The sequence below is a fragment of the Dermacentor silvarum genome, chromosome 8, assembly GCF_013339745.2.
Source record: "Dermacentor silvarum isolate Dsil-2018 chromosome 8, BIME_Dsil_1.4, whole genome shotgun sequence".
Classification (NCBI taxonomy): Eukaryota; Metazoa; Arthropoda; class Arachnida; order Ixodida; family Ixodidae; genus Dermacentor; species Dermacentor silvarum.
Window position 1 is genome coordinate 167669871 of NC_051161.1, and position 17044 is coordinate 167686914.

General features: G+C 49.4%; 1 protein-coding gene across 1 annotated transcript in view; it reads right to left on the reverse strand.

Moving 5' to 3' along the window:
* The window catches only part of LOC119462570 (uncharacterized), a 76428-nt gene extending 60684 nt beyond the window's left edge, over positions 1 to 15744 (reverse strand). The window contains exon 1 of the mRNA XM_037723907.2: positions 15254 to 15744. Coding sequence (XP_037579835.2) covers positions 15254 to 15678 — 425 coding nt within the window. The 5' untranslated portion in view covers positions 15679 to 15744. The remainder of the gene's footprint in view (positions 1 to 15253) is intronic.
* Between the last annotated feature and the right edge of the window lie 1300 nt (positions 15745 to 17044).

Consider the following 17044-nt stretch of genomic DNA (forward strand, 5'->3'; position numbering starts at 1 on the left):
GACACTTGCTAAAAGCCAGAATTGGCCAGAGGATGAATGGGCCACTGCGTTGAGCCCGTGTTTGAGTGGCGAAGCACTTACTGTGTACGGTAGGCTGACGCCAACGGATGCCTCTAATTATGGAAGGGTGAAAGCCGCTTTACTGAAGAGATTTACGTTCAGCGTAGAAGGCTTCCGCGATAAGTTTAGGACTGGAAAGCCAGCCGATGGCGAGACTGCCACGCAATTTGCCGCGCGGCTCAGTCACTATTTTGATAGGTGGACCAAACTTTCAGAGACTGCACAGGAGTACGGTGCGCTTAGAGAGCTTCTGATCAACGAGCGATTCCTCATCAGTTTCCACCCGAGCCTGTCACTATCTGAAAGAAAGCTAAATTGCTTCAAGATATGTTGGAATTGGTAGACCAATTTTTGGAAGCACAGGGAGGCACCAGTCTCTCCAAGATCAGAAAAGAAGAGCCAGGGGACGCAAAGAAACCGACATCCGATGAAAGAAGAAACCCTCAGAAGTCGGTTCCGAGGTGTTATCGCTGTAACCAACTGGGCCATCATGCTAGCAACTGTCGGAGCAATTTTACGCGCCCCAATGACGTCAAATGTTTTAAATGTGGGCGAACTGGGCACAAAGCTGATACATGTCGCAACGGAGGGAAAGAAGCTCCCCAGATATCCTGTGTGTATTCCCCGCCAAAACACCAAGAAGACATAAACGACGGGTTTGTAGAACTACGAAATGGGAAAATAATTCCGGTGGTTAACGCGGTTATGACACAACGCCCAGAATTTCCCGTTAAGGGAATGCGTGTACATGCCAGAAAAATGGCAGGAAAACAAATTACGGTGTTACGAGATACCGGCACTAGCACAGTGATCGTGCGAAGGGTCTTAGTAAAAGACGATGAGCTCACGGGCGAAACCAGTTTGGTCTACCTAGTCGACGGTACGGCTAGAAAGCTCGCCGAAGCCAAGATTGAGGTCGAGACCCCCTAATACAGTGGGAATGTCACTGCGCTTTGCATGGATAGCCCACTGTATGACCTAATTCTAGGGAACATCAAGGGAGTTCGCGCCCCAGACGATCCAAAACCTTTGGAAGAAGAGTCGAAGATCGAACCCTCGACCCGATTGAAGAAGCTCGCGGAAAACCAGCCACTGCTGACGAGAACAACGCGGCAGCTGTCTTCCAAAATCGAGCGAAGGCCCAGGCAAGACATTTCCAGCCCCTTTCCAGGCCCAATTCCGAAAATAAACCGACCAGGACTCATAACCACCATACGAAGCCCTACCATCGAAAAACTATGGACAGGAAATTTAAATTTAAGGACCGTTGACGATTATGTGTGGTGCAAAGCGTTTTGATTGAGTGCACCGAGTGTTTATTTATGCATCATGGTCATAGTGTGTGTTCTGTAAACTACCCTGTCATAGTTTTGTATGCTTGTTGCACATGTTATATTTCAAATGTTTGCCTTGTTACGCGAGATATGCGTTTTGTATAGCTCAAGAGTACTTGTTACGCGAGAATTGTGTTATTGTGTGGTACGAGTGTACTTGTGTTACATGTGTTTGTCTCAATGTATCGCGAGTGAGTTATGTGTGATTTGTGGTAGACTGATTTATGGACTTACGGACTCGTGTGTAGCGGACTTTTGTGCGCGCTTCTTTTGTGTTTTCTTGAATATTATTGCATAATATTCTTAAAGTGGGGGTCAGTGTCACAAAAGAGCGCGTAATCCAAGCGCGCGCCGCGTGTCACGCAAGCCAGCGAAAGAACACGCCAGCCCCGCGGCAACTTCAACAGAGGGGGAGAGCGCATACGCCTCAAACAGTGCGAACAACGGCGCCGAAACGTCTAGAAGAACCTCGGCGAAGCGACGTTAACCAGAGAGAGAGAGGACACGCGCGCGCCGAGACACCTTCTCACCCGGCGAGCGGAAAGAGATAACTACAGCGTGAGCGTGCGCCAACAGCATGAGTCATCACCCCCCCTTGCCAACACTCCGATGGCGGCGGTCGAAGGTACGAGAAAATATTCGAATGTTCCCAAGCTTTGGCCAAGCTACGAGATCACGACACCGATAGGAAAGTTTGAGAACGCCTGTGGAAGCTACATAACCGCCATGCGAGAATCAGAGGGTGGAATTCAGGAGTTCAGGAGTTCAGTCCGCACCGGTGAAGTGATGTAACGTGAAGACCGAGCGTCTGCGGAAGAAGTAATTCCCCGGCAAGATAGTCGACGAGTTCATCGAGCGTCTGCATTTCCGGAAGAGTTCTTTCTTCGAGATTTGCTCCGAATTACGCCGAGATCGTCCGACTTCAAGACCAACACGGGTGAATACGATTGGCACTTAGTGTTCCTTTTTTATTTTGTACTTTACGTGTTGGACTCTTAGTGCTTGTCGTTAATTATTTTCCTGTGTTTGTTAATACCCATCTGATTTGTATTGTGTTGTGTCTAGCCTAAGTGTGCAAGTTTGTGTGTAACTGCCTTGTGTGAAGAATATATTTTGTTCTATTTTGACAACTCTGGGCTCTGACTAGGTCTTTGGTCAGCAACCGGCGTTCGCTGGCGCACCAGAGGGCCCATTCCTAATTGTCCTTGCTTTCGTGGGATTATTTTCGGAAGCTGAAAGGTCGGCTTTGGAATTTAGTCCGGCGTCTGCGCCTCGTTCATGGGGTCTGTGACACAGACGGATGGGGCCAGCTAAACAGTGCTCACGCTCAGGCAGAAGACAGCCCTAGCACAAGCGAAAAACCAGAAATGCTACTCGGAAAACGCCGGAGTATCGCCGGCTCATCGCACGCCGAGCACACCGGCCCCCAGAAAGCCCAAAGGGAAATCAAACTATCGGCGACTGCCCCCTCTTCCCAGTGATGACAAGATCAAACCGGATTTCATATGCTTACAAGAAATCGGTACTAAACCAGTTAAGGTACGCGGCTACTATGCAATTTTTAACCCCGATTATCCACGTGTGGCAACACTGGTGGCCAGGGACGTCGCAACGAGTACCCACTGCGCACAAAATTGTCCCATGCGCAGCACCAAATTATAAATATCCATGCCAACAAACGAGGTAGGGCCACAACCATCATAGTAAGCATATATAGCCCGACAAAAGAGAAAGGAGCTTATTTTGAAAATATCCTCGATCTCCTCACTAGAACGGAAATACCGACCAGTTTTTTAGGTGACTTCAACGCCCCTCCCACAACCTGGGGATATAAACGGGATACTCCCAAGGGGGCGCTACTATTACAGGTGACAGAACATTACAGGTTACAGGTATTACAGGCTACAGGTTTGCAGTTAGAAACGCTTCCAATGACTCCGACACGCACAGGAAATAGCGTCAGCATAGATACTTTCCCCGATTTGACATTTACCCTAAATTTGAACAATGTGATCTGGCAAAATCTCGACGAAACCCTAGTGAGTGACCACTACTATATCAGGCTATCAATGGACTCAACAAAAATCAGACGCACCATCGGGAAAGTAACAATCACTGATTCGTCAGTTTACCGAAACATTCCCAACCCCGCAACGGGCTCGATAACGCTGAAGAGTGGGTTGCTCACCTTCGGGAGGCTCACGGCCGCACCTCTAAACAAATCACCCTTATCATGGAAAACCCCATAATTGATACCCATCTCCTGCACCTATGGGATTGCAGGAGGGGCCTCACCAGATGGTGGAAAAGGCATAGAATAAATCGGAAGCTGAGAATCAAAATAGCTGAAATTACTGAAAACGCGAACGACTATGCTGGGAAACTGGAAGTCGAAAACTGGGTCCGGTTTTGCGACTCTATGAGGGGCAGACTAACGACAGCCAAATCATGGGCAATACTGCGAAGCATGCTGGAGCCGGAGAATACCAAAACGGTCACCTAACAGGACCCTAATAACACTCGCCGAGGAGTTCAAGGGCTTGAACTAAGCCCTCGTAAACTTCCTTCGGGAAAAGTACATCGGCGCAAAAACCATGGCTCCAGTCATACGGAAGTAAAATGGCCCCGCAAATCGGACGCTAGACGTTCCGATATCAAAGGCCGAACTATTTGCGGCGGCACAATCCGCACGATGGAACACCGCCCCCGGTCCAGACAAACTAACTTACGCAATGCTACGAAACCTTAGCGATAATCATCTAGAAAAGCTCAGACTACTTCAACCGGCAGGTTTGGGAGACGGGAACGTTACCGATCCAATGGAAGGAAGCGTCCTTAGTTCTTATACCAAAGGCCGGGAAAGCTCGCAGTCTGCAAAACCTTCGGCAAATCTCTCTCACTTCATGCCTAGGAAAACTGTTTGAAAAAGTCATATTAAATCGATTAACTAACCACCCAGAAGAAAACGACTTCCTATCTGACAGCATGTACGGTTTTAGGCAGCATTTATCCATGCAAGACATATTTCTAAGATTGCATGACGAGGTGATCACCAACATCACATCAGGGGCAGAATACGTAGTGGTGGCATTAGATTTGAAAAGCGCCTTCGTTACCATAGCACACGACCTAATTCTCCAAGAACTACGCAGTACGGAGTCTGGAGAAAAAACCTATAACTACATTCCCTCCTTCCTAACGGGCCGAAAAGCCACAATAGGTCTAGGGGAAGTCCGATCTGAAACTCTTGAGATGCCCAATCGTGGAACCCCACAAGGTTCACTATTATCCCCTTTATTCTTCAATATTGGCATGAACAGGCTAGCTAAAGAACTGGAAAGAATACCGGACCTAAAATTCGCGCTATACGCAGATGATATCACGCTTTGGGTAACAGAAGGATCCCTGGGACACAAAGAAAGCATGCTACAAGAAGCAATACAAACCGTACACCACTTTGCAGTAAAGGGTGGTATGGCTTGCGCGCCGGAGAAATCTGAATTTATCCGAATTCACGGCACAGGGTACCGCAAGCCACAATTCTCGCTCCGGCTCAACGGCGAAGAGCTCAAAGAGGCACAAACAATGCGCGTACTCGGCCTTCGGCACCAAAGTAACAGACGCGCAGATAAAACAATCAGAACTCTCCAAACGACAGTCAAACAAATCTCTAGAATTATACGAAGAGTGACGAAGCATCGGAGCGGCTTTAGCGAGGCCGAAACTTTGAGACTTGTTCACGCCTTCGTCATCAGCCGCATTACATACAGCCTCCCTTACCAGGAGTTGTGTAAAACGGAACTGGAGCAGATAGACGCCCTTATACGAACGGCCTACAAAGCTGCCATCGAACTCCCTATGAGCACCTCCATGGCTAAACTATGTGCACTGTGGTTGTACAACACCTTCAAAGAACTTAAGGCAGTGGTATTAATATCGCAAACAGAGCGCTTAAACTTATACCCAACCGGGAGAAAGCTGCTAGAAACATTAGGCTAGCCCATACGACCGCACTACTGCGAGGAAGACAGTGGCTCTAGACCTCGAGCGATACGCGAAAACCTTATAGTGGCCCCAGTTCCCAAAAACATGAGCCCTTTTTACCATCAGGGCCGGCGCAAGGCTCGGGCACAAGAACTTCAAAAAAAATTTGGAAATTATGCTGAAGCACTGTACAAGATGCTGCTCCGGGGCCAGGTGGCCATATAATGGTGGCCACAAGCCCGACGGATCAATCGAAATTCCAAATTGGCGTAACAATTAGGAGCAAATCCATAGGCACAGCGGAGACAGCTGCCATTGCAATGGCAATTAAGACCAAAGATGCAGCCGGCCAGCCATCTGTGATCCAGACGGACTCATAGGTGGCGTGTCGACCGTTCATGCAAGGCAGAGTACCGGCATGTTCCCTACGCATACTAGGTCACACGCTACGGCAAACGCACAGTGTCATCTGGTGCCCGGGCCACGCCGGGGTTGCGAGCAATGAAAGGGCAGGTGCTCTCGCTCGAGCATTGGCTTACCGAGGGAGAGTGCAGCCCGAGACACCCCGTTTGGAACATTGGACGTCTACACGCGACATCCTTAAGGTGGCGGTCCCACTCCGGCGGCACGAGCCCCCCGTTTTCAGTACTTTTGGAGTAACCGTGGCGGCTCTGCTACTTAGGATATAAAGTTGTGGTATATACCATAAAAAGCTTAATTCTTGTAGATTCCAACTATATATAATATGAGGAAATTGATTAATGTGATTTAGAAATAAATGTTCAAGAACAAGCATCAGATACATGGTTTTTGCGAACTGTGTCTCACTTGTGACCATATTTAGAAGGAACTACCGCGCTTACTGCATTGCGGCTTGCTGTATAGCTTTAGGACATAATTATCTAGTTCCTAGACGTAGAAAAATAATTTTGAATTTTTACTTTTTGGATAATTTGCTTTTGAAAATTGCCAAATATCGCAATATTCTGTTGTAAACAGCCCGGCAACTACATGCTCAAGGAAGCTAAATTTTGGATAAAGTAGAATTCAAGGAATTTACATTTAGGACGTAAAATTTCATCCATCTACCTTTATTAGTTTTAAACCGCAGCTTCGTAGCTTTAGTACCTTCCCGCAAAAATGGGAAAAAATAAAACCAGAATTCTAAATATTGCTTAATTTCGGCCGCATTATTAGGAAAACGAATAAAGTTACATGAATAAAATTTTGCTTCCTAAATGGAAATTCCTTGAACTCTACTTTACCCAATATTTAGCTTCCTTAAGCATGTAGTTGCCGGGCTGTTTACAAAAGAAGATTGCGATATTTGGCAATTTTCAAAAGCAGATTATCCAAAAAGTAAAAATTGAAAATTATTTTGCTACGTCTAGGAACTAGAAAAATATGTCCTAAAGCTACAGAGCAGGCCGCAATGCAGTAAGTGCGGTAGTTTCTTCTAAATAAGGTCACAAGTGAGACACAGTTCGCAAAAACCATGTATCTCATGCTTGTTCTTGAACATTTATTTCTAAATCACATCAAACAATTTTATTATATTATATATAGTTGGAATCTGCAAGAATTAGGCTTTTTCATGGTATATACCACTACTTTATATCCCAAGTAGAAGGGCCGCCGCGGTTGCTCTAAAAGTACTGAAAACGGGGGGATCGTGCCGCCGGAGTGGGACCGCCGCCTTAAGTATCAGCGTCCGGAACGCAGAACATACGCGGGGCCCCATCCGAGTCTGAGCGGTGCGGATGCCCGGGATTTCAGGCTACCGTAAAAACCGGAATATAGGTCGAACTTTTTTTCAAAAAACCATTGCGAAAAGTCGACCCTCGTCTTATATACCGGACACTGGCGGAAAAACTACGGAAGTCTTGCAACAATGGGCAGATGAAGTAAACAGCTGCCTTCGCCATCGCATTCAGGCTGCTTTTTCACATTTTGTTTCAAAATGAGCGGAAGCCGACGGCAATTCACGGTCGCCTTCAAGAAAAAGGCGATTGAGTACGCGGATGCCCACGGTGACCCGCCAGGTTGCCGTGGGCTTCGTATCGTTTGACCATCGACCCGCGTGTTTGTCAGCACCTTATCATCACGGCACGGAGCAGCATTTAAATAAATACTGTCACCATTGTGCAACCGGCTGAGTCGCATTTGTTTAAAGGTAAGGGTGTCTTTCGATACTTCTGCCATTGCAAAAAAATTTTTTTTTGCATTTTTAGAATTGGTTAGTTGGGGGGTCGACCTATATTCCGGTTTGACCTATAGTCCGGTTTTTGCGGTAATTCAGACAAATACCTACCCGCACTTCGGGCTCTGCCACGCCATTTGGCCTACAGCCTATCCAGGCCACTGCCCGTGGTGCTGGGGGAAGCCAACTCTTGCCCACGTAACGTAGGAATGCACGAGTAGGTCCCCAAATTCAATTCCCGCCTGTTGGGATCTAAAATCACAAATAGGGAGCAGTGGGAGAGCATCCTTGCCCGTACGCACCTGGAGACCCAGAGGGGTCTACTCGACCAGGCCCGCCGAGTAGCTCTGGCCAATGGAGTCTCGAAATAGGGACCCACCCACCCACTCCCAACACCCCTTTCCATTCAATAAAATGTTATTATCTCTCTCTCTCTCTCTCTCTCTCTCTCTCAAGAGCCCGCGTTGCAATCCGTCAAGTCCCCAAAAAGATGGCGCGAGCACTCATCGCCACTTTTTGTCGCCTGCTAGCCAGAGAACTTCCAAAGAGCTGCCAGACCAAAATCGTTCTGGCTGGTTCTGGCAGCCCGCGGGTAGCCAGAAGTGAAAAATCGAAGAAGCTCAGTGGCGCGCAGCAGACGAAACGCCGGGATGACGTCACGACGCTTGCGCCGTAGCCTCCAGCTGGTGGGAGCTCGGCCGAGCCTAAAGCCCCCATATATAAAAAGTAGCGTCACGCTTTGAAGAATGCCGCCGCCTCCTCGCACACCCTGTCCAAGGCCTAATGGCATCACGTGGACCATCACGCCGCCGAGCGCTGGCTGGGTTTGTTAACGATTACGCTCCATCGCCATTTTCGCCCGAGAAGCGTCTACCGACTGGCGAGGAGCACAACGATAGCGGTGAACACAGTCGGCGATCGTCGAATCTGATCAGCGGCGAAAGATAAAAAAGTGCACGTGTTCAAGCGGTGTAGGCGGCGCAACGGTCGAAACAGGAGTGCGAAAGAGAGGAGAAACGAGGAGGAGGGAAGCCGGAGGAGGAGAGTGTCGCTACTTTTTATGTATAGGGGTTTTAGCCGAGCCGCCGCCAGAGTCACGTTCTGCAGTCACGCACTCTCCTCCACTCCCGCGCTTTCCTCCTCGATATCCTCTCCCAGCCGGCTGCGCGCTCTGCGCACGGCACGCTGAGAAGGCCACCATGCGGGCGCCGGCCCTATGCGTTGGCTGGCGCGCGCGAGCGCGCCTAAGTTAACGTTTTTTTTTTCACGTTCTACTATAAATAGCACAAAGACGAGAAAGTGGTGGGAGATGATTGACCCCACCATGAGGGCCCTTAATCATCTCGTTTGCACAATGAAAGCGTTAAGTGTTAACGCTTGTGGCATTAACAATAACTGCGTACAATTAAAGCCCACATAAGCTCTGGCATTTTAATACCGGTTGTATTAATAGCGCGCAATTTTAATGGTAGAATATTTACGTTTTATATTTCTACATTCCTCAATATTTTTCAGCCCACTGACGTAATGCTAAATGCAGATTTTATCTAGTGCAGAATTTTAGCAGGACGTACTGCTGTTGTCTGAAGCTTCTTCCCGAGTGATTTTAGAGGCAGGATAGTTTCTTGGTGCCTCGGAGTGATTTCCATGCAGCGGCTTTCATCATCATCATCAGCCAATATTTTATGTCCACTGCAGGACGAAGGCCTCTCCCTGCGATCTCCAATTTCCCCTGTCTTGCGCTAGCGTATTCCAACTGGCGCCTGCAAGTTTCCGAACTTCATCATCCCATCTGGTTTTCTGCCGACCTCGACTGCGCTTCCCTTCTCTTGGTATCCATTCTGTAACCCTAATGGTCCACCGGTTATCCATCCTACGCATTACATGGCTTGCCCAGCTCCACTTCTTCCGCTTAATGTCAACTAGAATATCGGCTATCCCCCTTTGTTCTCTGATCCACACTGCTCTCTTCCTGTCTCTTAACGTTAGTCCTAAGATTTTTCGTTCCATCGCTCTTTGTGCGGTCCTTAACTTGTTCTCGAGCTTCTTTGTTAACCTCCCAAGTTTCTGTCCCATATGTTAGCACCGGTAGAATGCAATGATTCTACACTTTTCTTTTCAACGACAGTGGCAAGCTCCCAGTCAGGATTTGGTAATGCCTGCCGTATGCACTCCAACCCAATTTTATTCTTCTGTAAATTTCTTTCTCGTGATCAGGGTCCCCTGTGAGTAATTGACCTAGATAAACGTACTCCTATACAGACTCTAGAGGCTGACTGGCGATCCGGAATTCTTGTTCCCTTGCCAGGCTATTGAACATTATCTTTGTATTCTGCATATTCATCTGCATATTCTGCTGCTTTATTACTTGTTGAATAAAAAAATCACAGCTGCTTGAAAGACAGTAGCATTTTTTTTCATGATCTGGAGGGAGAAACAATTTTACCGACCATTTGGAGAAGTGGCCTGCCAAGGGTGCGACTTAAAATCTTTGGATTATTACTGACGCCAACGGATAATTAGATTAAGGTATGGAAATATTACATTCTCTGAATGAAGTATCTAGGCTAATCCGTCGATGGCACTTTAGGAGGCCTTCATATACCCTTGACGAATCAATATTTAGCGCTGTGAAGCCTAGTCACAAAGGACGTAGGCATTTTGTGATTGATAGCTGAAAGGAAGTAACTCGTACCATTTTCTAAATTACCGAGGTCATGAACTTGGAATATTTTTCAGAATATATTTCAGTGTAGATATAACTCGGATCACCTGTGAAGGAAACCAACAGTCGGTAAGACCAAGGCAAGCATAGGGTTAGTTTTAAAGTTGTGGTGTTAAATACTTCGCAATTGATTGTGTAATGATTTATGAAAGAAATAATTGATTAGAAATTTCGATCACGGTCCATGTCACACCCGCAGTAATACAGGACGTACCACGTCCGCCGCTATGGAGGATGGTGGCGCTCGTCAACACTCTCGAGATTAGCTTACACAAGACATAAATACCCATAAAAGTTGAAGATTGGACAGCCGTCGCCGTAGCTCAGTTGGCAGTGCACCGGACACGAAATTCGGAGGTCGTGGGTCGGATCCCACCGGCGGCGCATGATTGTTTTCTCTTCTACTTTCTAATGAATTATTTCTTTCACGAATGATTACACAATCAATTTCGAAGTATTTAACGCCACAACTTAAAGAAATAGAAACACTCCTTGTGTGCAGATCATCTGTAGTGAGTCAAGGCTCACGTGAAAAGGCATTTCTCTGAATCCCTCCTCACATGATATCGGAAGAGCACTAGCGTTGTGGTGTCGCAACGGTGGAGCGAAGGCCGTCACGGTCTAATCAGATGTATATACCTACGTTAGAAAATGTTTAAATATCCGTTCTGGTCCTCCCTTTGCAGATTTATTCGGTTTATTCTCCAAAGTATTGTCTTACTGATTCACCCAGGAACCATTTCTCTTGCAATTCACCCTCAAAACTGCTAGTAGGAGCAGAAAAGGGTGACAGCACCGACCGAGAGAAAGCTGCAGGGTTTTGACATTTTGCCTGTTTGTTCAGGTACTGGTTGAGAAAATACAGAGCTGCGAAAACAAATTTCGAGGCCGGAGTACTGGTCTTATTTTATTTGAGGTGCCTCCTGGAGCTTTGCACGAGAAACATATGGGAAAATAAAGGCAGGCATAGGGAAATAAAATGCGTTAGGCAAAACGCAGTTGTAGAAGAAACTTGTGGAACCGAAGCTGGGGACGCGCTGCCTTACAACCATACGCATCAGCATCAATAGGAAGGGTTCGAATATTCTACCGCATTCCGGATACCGCGGCACACATCCCTATGCTCTTGCTTCCGCGATTGCTGTGTGCACCTGGTCACGACAAAAACCACGTAAACAGCAGGCGATCAAGAGTCAGAGCGTACCCTTCGTATACCCCGACGGAGCTCGACTCGCGACAGAGGGAGGCGGCCTGCTAATGGCGCCGACGAAAAATTAAAGCAAGCAAGGCGTCATTTCGCGGCGCCCTAGCGAGGGACAGAGGGGCCAATCATCGCTCAGAAAAGCGCCGATTCGAGAGGCGGGGGAGGGGGCCCTGTGAGGGTCTTCCGCGCGGCGGCAGAGTTCAAAGAATGTCGGTAGTGTCAAATTATCAAGGGACTTTCTCACGGACACCGCGAGCGTTCGGCGCTAATGCGGGGAAACGGAAAAGCGCGGTTGGCGTCGGCATCGCCTCGGCGCTTTGCCTCGTTGGTACTGCTACAATTTCTTGCTCTCTCGCTTGCTCTCATTTTAAAGGCCCAACCAGACGTACGCGTTGGAAAGCGTCCGCGCGCACCGCATCGCTCGTGGGCGCGTACGGCGTCAGGCGCGAAGACTGCGTCGCGTGTGGACGCGTTGCGGCGTGGACACCTACCACTGCTAGAATTTTTAAGCCCGCGCCGGAAGCTGCCACCGCGTCGCCCGCGCGACGCTCCTCACGTGACCACAGAACGCCTATGACGTGACCACGGCGAACCAGCGTGACTTCCGGAACGACTCTTCGCGCGGCGTGCAGGCAAGCCCGGGCAAGCTGCGTGCTTTGTGTTCGTCGTTCCGCGCGTTTGGTAGGTGAACATGGCAGCCGCGACGAAACGCGCAGGGACGCGTAGCAACTCGTGCATCGTTTGGGTGGGCGCCCTCTTCCTCTATCGGACGCGACGTGACGTCGAGTGAGCGCGGCGCGCGCGGACGCTTTCCAACGCGTACGTGTGGTTGGGGCTTAAGGTGGAAGCCTTTAATGGCTCATTCTCAAGGTCAGCTGCCGTTAGCCGAAACTATCACAGCTTTCCGGCCACCTGATTGGTCTCCTCTGTGCTGTGACGTTACTGTCGCTAGGCGCAGGTGTCTGCCTCCTGATTGGCTCGCGTGCGTGACGGCACTGTCGGCAAGTGCGGGAGTCGGGGTGGTTCGGCGCCACGCGGGTCTGTCATTTCTTCGTCATTGCTACATTTGCTATAGCAACGGCGCCTGCTTGCCTATCCGTTTTGTCGTCTGCTCCTCTCATGCCCTGATGCCTGTAGCGTGCATAGCTGGCACAGCACCGCCATGGAAGACCCGTCTCCTCCTAATCCACAAACGGCGCTGCAAAGTTACAGGGGCCCTCAAACTACTTTAACAGACACTTTAACAGGCAATGGTGTCAAGCTTTAGTCTCGAACAAGTGCTCTCTTTCTCACTCCTGAGCATAGCGCGCGACGCTCTGCGAGGTGGTTGCTGATAAACGCAGCGGCAGGCAGCTGCGGCGTCGCTGGTTGCCATGGCTACAGCGTGGCTGGCTTTTCGTGACACGCGCACGTTTTACGGCGGGCTTAAACAGCATCGCTGTTAAAATTCACGTTCACTGATTGTTGCTTTTGATTCATTGCTTTACAGAATACAACGCCGCAGTGTCAACACCCATTGGCGCGTACAGTCTCTTAGAGCGTGAACACGGGAGCGCGTGGCTTTCTCCGCTACCAGTGCTGCGGCGCCTCACAATGCCTGTGCGCATGCGCGCCGAGAGTAGCTTCCCTTCAAGCGCCTCACGCCATCGGAGCGCTCGCTTTTCTGCTAGCGGTTTTCCTCTCCCTCGGGTAGTTATCGCATTATGACTAACCAAAAATCCGAGGACACCTCAGCACGCCATACGAGTTGTGAAAGCGAAAGCATTAACGTCCAATTGAACGCAGCTGAGTGGTTCTTCGAGTTTTGCACTGCAAGTAATGGTTTCGAGTTTTGCGATTAAATTGGGGCGTTTTTTGTGCAGTTTCAATGTTGGCATATTGGCTGAAGCCGGAATTATTTGGACGACATCGCTGAGAAATCAAGCGCGCTGGATATCACCGACGTTCTGCGTAACGAGAGACCGAGGAAGCAGCAGCAGCAGCAGGTAATTAGTGAAAAACGCAATGAATTTTTGTTTATTAGTCGATAATGCATTTTTTTTTCAAGTAATGTCCGCATCTTCGAGTAGACCAGCTCATGGAACAGAATTGTGCAATCTGCCACAGGCAATTTTTAAAACTTTCTGAAAGGGTTCGCTGAAACACCCTGTATATACGTTCCTCGAAGTCAGGGGGGGGGGGGACACTGTTACATTACTCCCGCATGTATAATACACATGCGTGGCAATATCGTAGTTACAAACCAACAATGATCTTAGGCACGTTGGCACAAGATAAGACAGTTTCAAGTTTATTCCTACATCATGTGGAAAGTAATTGCAAGTGCAACATTGTTACCGTTCTTGAAGCGTACGGCTCCCTTATTTCTATACGCGTGCAGCAGACGACATGAGCCTGCTTGAGTGCGAAGGTAAAATTCTCGTACGCCGGACGCACTGCGCATGCGCACTGCTTCCAGGTGCCGCCGCGTGACATCAGTGGTATTACGGAAAGCCACGCGCTCCCGAGTTCCCGCTCAAAAAGATCGCGACTTCATCGCCCGCGATCTCCTGAGGTGATAGGCAACCATTTTCAAGTTGGTCAACTGGACCCCCTACAAAGCCTTCTTTGCGACAAACAAAGTGAAGCAGGGTGCAGCGATGAAAAGGGCGAAATAGTTATCGCTTCTGAGCTATTTCGTTAAATCACAGTCCTGACGGTAGAATGCAATCGTATCAAGAAAAACGCAACAGAAAAGACTGTTGACCTAGTTGTCTGTCATGTCAATGAAAAGTCAATAGAAAGTGAGAATTACGACGGCTTGCCCACTTGATGCTTACAAGCAACTGAAGAGCGCCTTGCACACCAGAGTACAGGGCTCTAGGAGCTATAAGTTAACTTCAGTACTCTTCTAGAGGCAGTAGCCGTGCTGGCCTTAACCTAATCTAATAGGAAACTTTCTTAACATGGGGGATGAACGACTTCAATTTACCATGGTTACATAACCTATGTAGCTCCGTTTCCGAACACTTGAGTGACCTTGTACTGTACAGCATTGAAGCTGGATGACTGCAGAAGCAGAAAATGCAACGAAAAAGCACGCTAGCGCATGCAAAAATTGACGATAATTGTCGCCAAACGATGGTAGCGTCACCTACACAGTAAGAAAGAAAAATGTCTATAGCGCAGGCGAAATCAGCTGCCTATAGACGGTTTCAGGCTCGCGATAACAGCGGCGAGCGTGCCCCAAGGAGGATTAAAAATTTTTTTATCTTCCTTGGCGTGCCCCCTAAGAAACTTCCGATCACGTGCCTTATGAGTCTGCTACGCGGGAACAAAAAGCATGTTTCCAAGTTGTTTCAGTGTACGGAAAGTCTCTTTTTACATTTTAAAATAAAAAAATGACGCATAATGCCTCAAGGCTAATACTTACACTTTTTTTTTCGTGTAACTCACTGGAAACTACATGCACTTGTAAAAATGGTTATGTATGTAGAGGGTAAACGTGTTGCGAATCTGAGGGCTTATGTTTTAACGCATGGTTGCTTCTTTGCCAGTTAAATTCAGCAGCTACGTCAGTGGGCAGAACCGGAAGCCGTGCACGGCCTATGTTTGTAATCACTGAAACGGTCTATAGTCGCAAACCCTCGTGAAATGCAGCAGCTAACCGTTTTTCACAATCGCTAGCGATTTCCTCTCCTGTAAATATTTAATGCCTCGCCAAAGCCCCAGCGACAAAGTCTAGTACATTACTCGGAGATTCTTACCTGCGCACCTGGTCGTCTTGCCAGTCACGGGCGCACGTGGTCCGCATATAGACGCTCGAGGAGACATCCGCGAGCCGCACGTTTCGACAAGACATGACCGGCTGCGCATTCCTCAACGGGGTGCCGATGCAGCAGGAGCCGTAGTCGAAGCACGAAGGCTCGCAGTCGCAGCTGGGCCTTGCGAAGCGAGTCGCATTCCCAGAGACGTGCTGTGGCCGCTGGCTGTTGTGGCCAGTGGCAGGTTTTGGGCACCACGTGTATTTGGCACAGCTCAGGTTGTACGCTCCCCCGAGGAAAGCGTCAACAGCGATCTTCCCATGGTCCGTGGGTGCAGCTCTGGCTCGTCGCATCTCGTCTGAGGCTGAAGCTACGAGTGCGGATAGTGCGGCGGAGACGACAGCCAGGCCGAACAGCGACACCGCCATGATATTCGCAAGCGGCAACGTCCGCTTTGACCCTAAGTGGACAAGCACAGCGAAATCAAATCGTATTTATAATGCCACGTACACACTAGCGGAAAAACGCGCGCGGCGCGCCGCCGGCGGCAAGACGCGCGCCGCGAAAGCAGCCGCGAAACGGGTTTTTGTTGCCGCGGCAGGGATCGCTCCTGGACCGATTTCTTGCGGTTTGCCGCGTGCCGCGGATGAAGGAGACCAATGAGAGCGGCCCGCTTCCGTGACGTGCGCGCGGGAAACTGGTGCCATGCGGACCCGCCCGACCGCTTGTTTCTCGTTTCGCACTATCATCTGCACGGGTGATGATGATAAGTGGTTCTTGAGGGAAAGGGAAAGGTTGGCGCTATCTTCTGCAGCCCTTGAGGGAGCACGGCTCAGCGCGGGTGAGCTCCCGGATAGTTCGAGAAGGGGAGAGGAGTCTAGTCTGTCACGTGATTGCCGCAGCGGCGCGCCGCCGATCGGTGTGGCCTAAAGCCCCGATATTTATAAAAGTAGCGCCATTCTTAGATCTTGCCGCCACCGCGCTCACCCCGGCGCTTCCTCCTCGCCCTCTCTTAGCCGCCTTCTGTCGCCCCAGCCTCCTCCGCTCCCCCATTGGCCAATCCGTGTCACGTGGAAGTTCGCGTCGCGCTTTTGTATATTTTTTTCCTTCCAGCGCGCTCCGACTGCCATTCTCGGGCCTGTGCGACGAAAGTGCTGTACGCACAAACGGATCAAACGTGTTAGGGACAAGAACTTCGTTGTGATGGCATGCAGCTGCGCCTTAAGTTGCCGCAACCGACAAGGCGAGGGCAAAAGGCTTTTTTTGTTTACCATCCGGCGTGCGCAAACGCTTGCTGCACACTTGATATTTGCGCCGTCTCGCATCGTCGCGTTGCTACTTCCAAAACGGCATTATTAAGACCAGTTACTGACTGACGAAGCAAAATCGCGCCTCAAAAACGTCTCTGCAGGGCGCGATCGAAGTTTTCCTCGGATTTCCTCTGGTAGCGCGTTAGCTGTCGTCTGCCACGGCAGGCCCGACGCAGGCGGCGCCACTGTCGATATCGCGCCTCGATCGCGCTGGTCGCGCCGAGCGCGATAGTGGAACGGAGGAGGAGGGAAGTGGATGGCGCTACTTTTTATATATAGGGGTTTTAGTGTGGCCGCCCTGCCGCTGCTGCCTTTTGCCGCCGGCGGCGCGCCGCGCGCGTTTTGCCGCTAGTGTGTACGTGCCATAACAGATATATTCACCTAGACGACGTGGTCACGACTTTCCGGAGAAATAAGAGCGAGACGTTAAGAATTGCGCTGCAGCTACGAAAATTAAAACAGAATGACCAACATTACAACAGCT